This window comes from Marmota flaviventris, chromosome 3, assembly GCF_047511675.1.
Source record: "Marmota flaviventris isolate mMarFla1 chromosome 3, mMarFla1.hap1, whole genome shotgun sequence".
NCBI classification, from domain to species: Eukaryota; Metazoa; Chordata; class Mammalia; order Rodentia; family Sciuridae; genus Marmota; species Marmota flaviventris.
Window position 1 is genome coordinate 64,864,042 of NC_092500.1, and position 11,146 is coordinate 64,875,187.

Sequence of the window (11,146 nt, forward strand, 5' to 3'; positions counted from 1 at the left end):
GAGGCACACAGCTGGTAGACTAAGCTGGGAATCAGACTTCCTCAAGACCTAATTCTCCAAAGATAGGTGCCTGGCTGCATCCACAGAGGTGTCCAGCAGTAAGGTTACCACAGTCCCCCTGACACCTGGCCCCCTCTTACTGCACCCAAGCCCTCTCACCTGTGCAGGCACAAGAGTGCTGGGGAAGGGCCCCCAGCCCAGCAGCAGCGGTGCGTATGTTCAGTGGCTGTGGAAGTGCAGAAGGGGCTGGGATCCCAGGGCACTGCCAGACACCTAGGAGTCATCATCACCTGTGCTGCCACCAGTCTCAGCCTCATGGGACCCTTGCCACTCACGGGCCAGCAGTGCTGTCAGGCCCTGGGCTCGGAGCAGCAGGCCGCCACCCAGGAACAGGACCCCGCACAACACAAGCAGCGACAGCACGCCCAGCACCGCTGTCTGCACCACACGCGGCCCCTCAGAGGGCTCCAGCAACAGCCCAGACTGGTTGCAGCAGCTCAGCCAGGCGGCCTCGGCCGCTGGACCTGCCTGGGAGCTGTTCATGCTCCAACACCAGCTGCCCAGATGTGCACAGAACAGCCAGATGTGCTGGAGCCTCAGCTGGTTGGCAGGCAGGAGGGCGGCTGCTTGGGCGGGATGAGGGGCGGGTCCCAGAGGTCCTACGCCCCCCCACTTCTTGCGCAGAGCACAGGGGCCTTTCCTAGAGAGAAAGCTCTTCCAATAGTCTATGGTCCCTTCTCAGACAGGGGGACTCCAACATATTTCTCCTTCTCAACAAGGCCCACACACCCACCAGTGTGCATCCAACCAGTCAAGCCCAGGAGCCCTGTCCCTGAGGCTCTCCTCCCTTGGCAAAGGCCAAGAGACAGTATCTCCCTCAGAGGACTGAAAAAGTCCTGTCCCAAGTGCTGGTTGGGGTGCTGCCCAATCTGGGGAGGACACAGGACAAACAAGGGCTTTCTGTCCTTGGTCAAAGTTCAATACTGTTGAATACTGTTGACCTGGGGGCTGCTGGGACTCCAGGCAAATGGGCATCCTTAAGGATCTGAGTTTCTCCCAGGGGCAGACCAAGGCCTTCTTCAAAGTCCAGGGCAAGGAAAAATGGAGGCCACAGAGGATACCAAGACTTCACGGCCTAGCCCTCATTTTCTTCTGCCCCACAGGTCACGGAGTGATGTATTTACCAATAGGAAAGTATAGATCTGGGGGCTGGGGATGTGGCTCAAGCGGTAGCTCGCTCGCCTGGCATGCGTGCGGCCCGGGTTCGATCCTCAGCACCACATACAAACAAAGATGTTGTGTCCGCCGAAAACTAAAAAATAAATAAAAATAAAAAAAAAAAGAAAGTATAGATCTGGGCCATCAGGGCTCCAGTCTTATGTCTCCAAAGAATCATGATGCCAAAAGGGATGGGTATGTTACTGTCCACCAATAGCAGCACACTGCCAGCTGGGTGTCCCATAAAAGCCAGCCAGAGGGTGGAAGAAAGAGCAATCTGAATGCAGAAAAGTAGAAAGTGGCTGGGTGCAATGGTCCATGCCTGTAATCCCAGCTGCTCAGGAAGCTGAGGCAAGAGGATCACAAGTTCAGAGCCAGCCTCAGCAACTTACTGATGCTCTAAGCAACTCAGTGAGACCCTGTCTCTAAATAAAATATAAAAAGGGCTGGGGATGTGGTTCAGTAGTAAAGAATACCTGGGTTCAACCCCTGGTACCAAAAAAAAAAAGGAAAGCTGGATGGAAACCAAACCCTCCTGTCTGGGTCTTCTGGAAGATTCTGTAGCAACTTTGAATCCTCTTTTTTAAGAATAAAGTCACCTAAAGAGACTTCAAACTTGGGGGCCCACAGCCTCAAGTGGCCTTTAACCCTGTGAGGAGGTAGGGAAGCCCTCTCCCAAACCATCCCCTCTCAGAATGGTCAATATTTACAAGCCCAGGGACTCAGTCCATTGCTCTCCTTTTCTGGTCCAAGTCTTTCTAGGCCCTAGCTGACCCTTATTTCTAGGATTTGGGGTGGAAAGGGAGTCATTCTGTGTTCCCTGGTCTGCCTTGTACCCATCTCCCAGGCCCTAGGTCCAACTTGTGTGATTTTCTTTTCTTCTTCCTGCTCCTCTAAATACTCCTCCCAATAAAATGTGGTGTATATTCTCCCCTAAATAAATAAATAATACATAAATAAAAACAAAGTCACAAGACTGGCAGTGAGCATGTGCATAATATGGGCAAGGCCCTGGGTCCCATTCCTAGAACAGAAGAAAATTAAAATAAACAATGTCACTGCTGCCAAACACTCTTATCAGTCAACACCTCAGAAGGAAAACAGGAAAGCGTCCCCACCCCTGCACTGCAGGAGGCCAGGTGGAGGCCACACGCCATCAAGGATTTGCTGGGAAAAGTTTTCCCCATCTCCAAACCCTCTCCTCAGTCCTCCAACTTTGATGCCCAGAAATTGAGAGTAGGACATCATAAAACTCAGTCAAGAAAGAGCACACAGCCAAGGGTGGTGTGGCCTGGGAAAAACATGCAAACATTTTCTGATCCTCCTGGCTACCCAGCTTGCTCCAGAGCCATGAGCAAGACACTCTCACACACCCACAGCTTTCCTCCCTTAGCTCCTCCCCCTACTCACACTTCACTTTGTAAGGTTAGAACTGCCCCAGATGTGGCCAAGCAGAATTGTAAAATACAGATTGAATCAAAAGCTTGGTACACAATGGATATTTTGAATATGCTTGGGTAAAAATGAGTGTGAATTACCAAAGCAATGCTCTAACAATCTGAGGGTAGCCCAGCCTGGAAGTGGACCAATCTCTCCCCAGACATCCCCATATCAAGTGACCTTTCCAGCTTAGATGGAGTCCTGTGTATACTCTACGAAGACAGAGAAAATATTCTTTGGGGCCACCATGAAGCAAGCCCAGACAACATAAAGCCTGAGGATGTCATAGTTTCCTTAGGAAGGGAAGAGAAGCTGGGAGTGGTGGTATATCCCTTTAATCCTGGTGACTCAGGAGACTGAGGCAGGAGGATCACAAGTTCAAAGTCAGCCTCAGTAACTATCTCAAAATAAAATAAAAAGGGCTGGGAATGTTGCTCAGTGGTTAAGCATGCCTGGGTTCAATCCCAAGTACCACCAAAAAAAAAAAAAAGAATGGAAAAAAAAAATAAGCTCAGTTCATCCAACAGTAAGAGAGTAAGAGACCCTCACCCCGTGACCATCATTCATGGGACTAGTCATGGTCGGTCACTCATCTCGGTATGTCCATATTCAACAAAGAACAAAATCTGTTTCAATCTTCTTTAATCCAATCTACCAATTCTCCACATCTTGGAGTAATGCCCACAACACACACCCATGTCCTCAAAGGAAGGCCAAAAAGTGTTAATGCTTTGGAGCAAGACACAAGCCAAGGGAGTGATGGCTGAACCTAAACTCACATCTCAATTTTATTCACCATCCTTATGAAGGCTCTTCTGTACAGTAGAGAAGAAAGGGGAACAAGGGTTGGAGACTGTAGGCAGGACCTGACCACCAGCAAAGGTCACAGGGATGACCAGAGGCTGGCAACCACAAAACAAGGGAGCCGGAGTCTGTCCCATCCAAGTCTCACCAGGACCCAGAGCAGGTTCCAGAGTCCAAAAGACCTGACAGTACAATGCCCAGAAACCAAGGTCTGGGAATCCTGAGGAAGCTCTCAAGGCTTCAACGAAGGCTACAGGGCAAGGGTGTCTTTGATAAGCCTACGCATAGTGGTGGTGACTGAGGTGCCCAGGGCATCAGTGATCTGAAAGGAGATCTTGTAGAGGTAGGGCTGCACGTCCCGCAAGCCTGTGTCAAACACGTTGTCCACCTCCGACTGGGTGGGCATCTTGGGCAGGTACTCATGCCGGTTCATCACCTCCACAATGTTGATGATCTTCTCACAGAGCTTCTCACCCACCTTCTCCCGGCAGATTTGTCGCTCCTGCTCTGTGGCCAGGGCTACCACGTGCACCTTCACAGTCCACACTTCCCAAGGAATGCACTCATCTGAGAAAGGCCAGCGAGACTTCTTCTTCTGATAGAACTCCAAGGACATCTGCCCCAGCCCATCACCACCTGAGTTTCTCAGTGCATCCTGGGAAAAAGGGAAGAGATGAGCAAGCCAAAGTCTCTGAGGAGTTCTTTCCCTGGAGGGACCTGCTCCTGAGTCCTAGGAATTACACAATCCTAGCTCTATTCATCCTTTAGAAATAACAAGGAGTGAGACCCAGATAATAAAGGATTCGCATGAGAGTAACACAACCAGCCTGCAAATAAGTGGTTCAAGCAAACTAATGCCTATCTCCTAACCCTACACCTCTGGCTTTGTTAACAATTCATGTTATGTCAGGCACAGTGACACATGCCTATAACCCCAGCCACTTGGGAGACAGAGGCAGGAGGATTCCAAGGTCGAAGGCAATCTAAGCAGTTTAGCAAAGCCCCCAAGCATCTCAGCAACATCCTGTCTCAAAAAATTAAAAGGGCTGGGGATGTCGCTCAGTGGTAAAGTGCCCCTGGGTTCAATCCTCAGCACCAAAAAAAGAACTGATGTTATAACCTAGTGTAGTGGTATATGAGAGGCTGAGGCAGAAAGATCACAAGTTTGAGGCCAGCCTAGGTAACTTAGTGAGACCCTGTCTGAAAATAAAAAATAAAAAGGGGTGGGGCTATAGCTCAATGACAAGAGCATTCCTGGATTTAATTCCCAGTCATCATAAAATAAAAGAAGAAAAAATAATGATGTTATAGAAAGCCAGCACAATAATAGCACACACCTATAATCCCAGCTATTTGGGAAACTGAGGCAGAAGGATCCAAATTCAAGGTCAGCCTTGGCAACTTAGTGAGACCCTGACTCAAAATGAAATTTTTTTAAAAAGGGATGGTAGGGCTAGGGTTGTGGCTCAGAGGTACAGCACTCACCTAGCATGCATGAGGCACAGGGTTTGATCCTCAGCACCACATAAAAATAAAATAAAGGTACTGTGTCCACCTAGAACTAAAAAATAAATATTAAAAAAAAAAAAAAAAAAAGCATGGTAGAGCACCCCTGTCTTTAATCCCCAGTACAAGGTGGGGGCATGGAGAACTGATGTTGTAGAAATCACTCTGGTCTGCAGGAAATTTAAATAAACAATTTAAATGAATCTTTTCAACAACTCCATGAAGTAGGTACATTACCTTCATTTTACTGAAGCAAAACGAGGTTCAGAGGAGGAAAGTAATTTGCCAAAGTCATATGCCTATAAATAGCTGCACCAGGGTTTGAATCCAGACTATTCAACTACAAAATCCATTTTCCCCCCTTTTTCTCTTTTTCAGTGCTGGGGATTGAACCCAGGTCCTGAGCTGGCTAGGTAAGTACTCTACCACCAAGTTACATCCTCAACCCCAAATCCCTCTTCCATCTTCATATTCAGGGCCTTCACCTTCCACAACCCCCACCCCTTTGGTTCCTATCCTTCATATTATTCCCCACACAGAGTCCTTACATAGAAAGAAGGAAGCCAAGAAACAGAATGAAGAAGGGAAGCTGAAGGACAGGCCAAACCTGGCTAATTCTCTGAGAAACAAATGGAAAAACTAGTTCAATAATTCTGCCTATCCCACCCCATGGGTGTGGGTAGCCCCAAACTCATCCCAGCTAGGACACTGAAGCACATTTAAACCCGAGTTAGTGACAATCCAGAGAATAAGAATGCCACAAATTCTGAACTATCCCTCAGGGAACAGTCTCTCCTCCATGGAAAAACCAAGGTCACATGACCTTGACTGATGGTAACAATGGCACAGAATTCTACAATGCACATTGTGTGCTGGGCTCTGTTCCAAACACTGGACACAGCTGACTCATTTAATCCTTGGAATACATACACCCAATTTCACATACAGTGGAATCACGTTCCCTAGGCTGGATTTGGGTGGTGTAGTCTGGGTCCAGAATCCACGCTCTTACCCACCCTGCTCTGAGTGCCTCTCAGAGACATCTGGAGAATAGATAGATGAATAGGCTGCTTCTCTTGAAAAAGGACTAGGAATCCTCATGAACTTGCCCTTTCTGGGCTTGCAGAGATGAGGGGAAGGGGCTTTTTGAATGCTATGGCCTGGGAGGGGCTCCATCAGACCCTAGGCAACCACTACACAGTGCATGGTCCTACAGTCCTCAAAAAAAGAAAAAGAAAAATTTCCCCTTGATATTTACAAGTTTGATATAGCCACTCTCTGAAATAGGCAAATACCATGACTCTCAATGAAAAAGTTAAAAATCATCCTGCCATTCTGAACACTTGAGGTGACCAAGGGTAGCAGCCTGGTGTGTTCTTTCCACACAGGCACATAAAAGCCCATGCCACTCTGCCCAAAGGGATCACCCATCTTGGATGGCATCTGTGGAGCCAAGCTGTCTTCCCTCTGAGGAAGTCTCAAATGCAAAAGGCCCAGACTGGCAAAAAGAAAAGTGGACACAGAAACACAGCCCTGTTAAGAGAGAATTTGGAGTCAGACAGAAGGTCAAGGCCTTAGGAGCATTGTCTTCCCACAGGATCTGACTGCCAACACCGTAAGGGCTTCCTGCTCTCCCTTCTTCCCTGAGGATTTGTACCCGCATCCCACTCCCACAACACCCAGACTCCGAGAGGAGCTCTCAACACCTGTTCCTTAGAGCCTGGGAGTCCAATTCACACTCTCAGGAAGGAGAAGCTGATCCAACAGCACACCAGGGTGGACAAGCATTCCAGGCCCACCTGTCACAGACTGTGTCACACTCCTACCTTGAATTCCCCGACAACCTTGCGCAAGGCGCGGTCCAGCTCCTCAGAGGAGACTCGCACATAGGTGAAGTCGATGAAATCACAGTCCACATCCTGGGTGCCCACGGTGCCGATGGAGTAGGTGCCCTCCTTCTTGTAGTGGAACTTGCCTGTGCTGCGGTGCAGGAGCACCGTGTGTAGCACAGCCAGCATGGCCTCCTCCACCTGCCGCCCCTCCACCGACACCTCCAGCACCTCCGAACGACAGTTCATCCTGGAGCCACACCAGGGTAGATGACAAGGACCAAGACAGGGAGCTTCACTCTACTCAAGGACAACCCTGCAAGAAGAGACCGGTCAGAATGCTGACACCTTCTAAACCATCCACATTGGCTTGGCTCAGCCCCTGCCTCTACTTTGGAAGCACCTACTACCAGAAATTCACAGGCCCTCGGGATTGGAGAGCTTCCAAGGTTACCTGTCCAAACACCCAGTTGAGGCTTGTTTTTCCTTTACAGTATTAGGTGCAGCATGTAGCAAAGGCTCACCTATGCGACACCTGTCAGGCACTGACCACCCAAAGGCAAGCACAGCACTTCCATTAGGAGTTGAGAGCACACAAAAGAAAAAGAATGGTAAATATTCCCACTGCCATGAGAGGATGAGATGGCAGTAAGAAAACTACAGAGTTTTCTTACTTCCTGGGATCTTAAATGAACAGGTGAAGGTGCTTGGAGTATCCTGATGGCAGTAAAGAATCAACACATTCCTGTACTAAGATCATCAGAAAGTTAAACCTGGGCCTGGGCACAGTGGCCCACGCCTGTGATCCCAGTGGCTTGGGAAGCTGGGGCAGGAGGATCGGGAGTTCAAAGCCAGTCTCAGCAATTTAGCAAGGCCCTAAGTAATTTAGCAAGACCCTGCCTCTAAATAAAGTATAAAAAAAGGGCTGGGGATATGGCTCAGTGGTTATGTACCCCTGGGTTTAATCCCCAGGACCAAAATCTGGGCACAACAGTGCACAACTATAATCCCAGCTACTCAGGAGGTTAAGGCCAAGGATTCCAAGTTCAAAGCCAGCCTCAGCAACTTAGCAAGACTCTGTCTAAAAAGGGCTGAAGATGTAGCTCAGAGATAAAGCATGAGCCTATTAGGTGTGAGGTCCTAGGTTCACTCTATAGAAGCAAGAGAGACAGAGAGGGGTGGGGGCAGATGAGGGAAGTTAACTCTAACTAAAGGACAAAGAATGGTTCTTTTTTTTTTTTCAGTTTTTCGGTGGACACAACATCTTTATTTTATTTTTATGTGGTGCTGAGGATCGAACCCAGGGCCCAGCGCATGCCAGGCAAGCACATTACCGCTTGAGCCAAATCCCCAGACCAAGAATGGTTCTTAACTATTTTGTGGTCACAGTCTGCTCTAAGAAGTCAAAATCTGAATAACATACTCATATATACACCAAATCTCACACATTTCCAGAGCCACCAGAGTAAAGAGTGGATTTAAGGCATAAAGGTTAGGCGGGGAAATGATCTAAAGTCACTACAAAAGTGGCCGTTACAGAGGCATCAGGTATGGGGCAGTGAAGAGCAGACTGTGGAGTTTTCATATCCAACAGTCCAGGGTTTGAATCCCAGTTCTCCCATACGGTTTTGTATTTTTTGTTTTTTTAAAGAAACAGGGTCTCACCACATTGCCCAGGTTGGCCCTGAACTCCTGATCTGAAGCAATCCTCCTGCCTCAGCCTCTCCAACATCTTGCTCTGTTCCATAGTATGGATCTTAAATGTCCACCAAAGGTCATGTGTTGAAGGCTTTGTCGCCAACCTATGGCAGTAGTAAGCAGTGAAACTTTTAACAGTTAGAGCCTTGTGGACAGAAATTACATCAATGGAGGTGTGCCACTAAAGGGGACCTTGGGTTCCTTCTTTTTTTGCTTCCTGATCACCAATAAGGGGAACAGCTTTGCTCTGCCATGTCCTCCCTGCCAGGATGTCCTGCAATACCACAGGAATTAGAGCAAGGAAAGGTTAAGGTAATACATGGACAACACATGTATGGACAACACATGTATTACTGGTTAAAAACAATGACTCAAGAGCCACACAGCCTGGACTGGAACCCTAGTTCTGCCACCACTCCCTGAGTGATCCTGGGCAAGCTGTTTAACACCTATGTGCTTGCTTCCCCATATATAAAAAGGAGATTGTAGTAACAGCTACCTTTAAAGGACAGTCTCAAGAACTGAATGAGTTAGCCTGTGTAAACCACTTATGGCAGTACCTGGCAAGTAATAAACATTCACTAAGCATTAGCTGCTGTCATTCGTTATTATATTGTTATTGACTAGAGATGATGCAAGGCTGTTACAGCACTGGCAGGGGGAGCAGGAGGGAGAGAACTGACTTGAGAACCAGAACTTAGTAAGTAACCAAATATGAGCCCAGAAGGAGAGGGAACACTCAGTATCTTAGCTGTGTGTTCAACCTGCAAACCGCCCAATACGGGATTCACTACCTCTCACTGTACCTCATTTCAACTTTAGACAGTGCAAGTCAGTTATTCCTGCCCCTGAAGGCATCTGTATCTTGTGCTTCAAACCACTAATTTTATTTATTTTTAGTACCGGGGGTTGAACCCAGGGGCACTTTATCACTAAGTTACATCCCCACCCCTTTTTATTTTTTATTTTGAGACAGGGTCTTGCTAAGTTACCCAGGCTGGCCTTGAGTTTATGATCCTCCGGTCTTAGCCTCCCAAGTGGCTGGGATTACAGCATAAAACCACCTGGTTTTAGCTTTCATATCTGAAGCCACAAGTACCTTTTCACAAGTAAGCTTACCTTTTTCACAAGTAAGCTTTTCAGAAATTTAGAGGCAGCTCTCTATCCAACCACCTCACCCCTTCTAACAAATTAAAGGTCCTTAGTCCCCATAAACATGCCTGCTCAACACATCTTTTCTTAACAGTGTAACCTTTTAATTTATTTTTTTATTAGATGTTCATGGATCTTTATTTTATTCACTTATTTACATGCAGTGCAGAGAATTGAACCCAGTGCCTCACACATGCTAGGCAAGCACTCTATCACTGAGCCACAACCCCAGCCCCTCAACACCACATCTTAAAAGACTCCTTGGGGTCCTAGCAACTCTCCACTGCATTTCCATTGTCTCTACCCCTCTTAAACAGTGGTGCTCAGTAGTGGACACAAGGCAGCAATCTGTGTGGACTGCTCAGAGATCAGGCTGGCTCAGTCTCTCAGCTCCAGGACCAACCTGTATTATCAGGTGCTATTTTCACTTCTCCCTCCAGACAGTTCCTGGAGGACAGAGACTATAAACTTTTCGACACAATAAACTTAGTTCCCGGTACCTAATACAAAATAACTGCTCAACACATCCTGACCCAGGAATTCCAGGTCCCTCCAAGGATAAGGGTTGCAGGGTTTGTTTCTCTGAGATCCAGGATAAGATGGGTTATTTTGCCCATTTCTGTCCTCTAGTTTTAACTCCATCCTGTACTTTATCACCTCCAGTCCAGCCCACTTTCTTTCACAACTTTCCCCTCTTGGGTCCCCCATAAACTTTCATACATGCCATACAACTCCATACTCTGGCCCCAAGCTCAGGCTCATCCCTCAATCTCGGTGCTATCCTAAGACCCACTCTACACCAAGTAGGTCCTGACCTACCCCAGCCTTCCTCCCACAGCAGCTGCATTGGGTTATCCATGCTCCCACCACCACCGCCGTGAAGAGTAGGCGCGTTCCCCAGAGCAGGGCCTGGGAAATCTGGTCCCTCTGGTCGCCCCAAGGGACAAAGGCTGACGGATGCCTTCTCAAGTGGCTACAGCCAGAACACCACCTTCCCCACCTTATGCGTCAAAGCCTGAGCGCGGGTTACTGGGGTTCGGATCGCCCTTCCTCCTCCTCCTGCTCGGACATCACCTCTGCTGCGACGCTCTCCAACCTCCGCGAGGGCGCTGACCCGTGAGACAGACTAGAAGCAAAAAGAGAAGGTTGTTCGGCTCCGCAACTCGGGTGGGACGCAGGCAGGACATCCGCCAGGGTCGCGTTCTCCCGCCGAAGTTGCCGGCGAACTTCCACAGTCCTGGGACCCAGGCAAGAGCTGACTCCTCGCACGTCTTGGGGGCGGCGCCCCTCGTACCCACCCCCGAGATTCGGGGCGCGCCCTCATGCCCGCCATCCCGGGGAGCACCCGCACTCGCACAGGACAGGTGACAGGTTGCTAGGACGGTCACCTACCTCCTTTAACTCGGATCCAAGACCCGCAGAGCTCGCGACGTCACCCCCCTGCCGGCGTCAGACCACCTAGACAAGAACGGCGCCGGGACCGGAAGCCCTCGCCTCGC

General features: G+C 48.8%; 2 protein-coding genes across 2 annotated transcripts; both read right to left on the reverse strand.

The window, feature by feature from the left end:
* Window positions 1–273: 273 nt before the first annotated feature.
* Smim41 (small integral membrane protein 41) lies at window positions 274–543 on the reverse strand. The gene has a single exon (XM_034636855.2). The coding sequence runs from the start codon at window positions 541–543 to the stop codon at window positions 274–276; it is 270 nt and encodes an 89-aa protein (XP_034492746.1).
* A 2,879-nt stretch (window positions 544–3,422) lies between these two features.
* Atg101 (autophagy related 101) lies at window positions 3,423–11,146 on the reverse strand. The gene is made up of 4 exons (XM_027949967.2): window positions 11,040–11,146; window positions 10,648–10,773; window positions 6,795–7,113; window positions 3,423–4,117 (listed from the first exon to the last, which is right to left on the reverse strand). Exons 3-4 carry the CDS (start codon window positions 7,044–7,046, stop codon window positions 3,713–3,715), a joined length of 657 nt encoding a protein of 218 aa, XP_027805768.1. The 5' UTR covers window positions 7,047–7,113; window positions 10,648–10,773; window positions 11,040–11,146; the 3' UTR covers window positions 3,423–3,712.

Coding starts and splice junctions, on each gene's coding strand:
- Smim41 (XM_034636855.2), bottom strand. CDS start 543: ATGAACAGCTCCCAGGCAGGTCCAGCGGCCGAGGCCGCCTGGCTGAGC.
- Atg101 (XM_027949967.2), bottom strand. CDS start 7,046: ATGAACTGTCGTTCGGAGGTGCTGGAGGTGTCGGTGGAGGGGCGGCAG. Junction 4,118..6,794: donor AGGTTGTCGGGGAATTCAAG/GTAGGAGTGTGA, acceptor CCTTTTTCCCAG/GATGCACTGAGAAACTCAGG.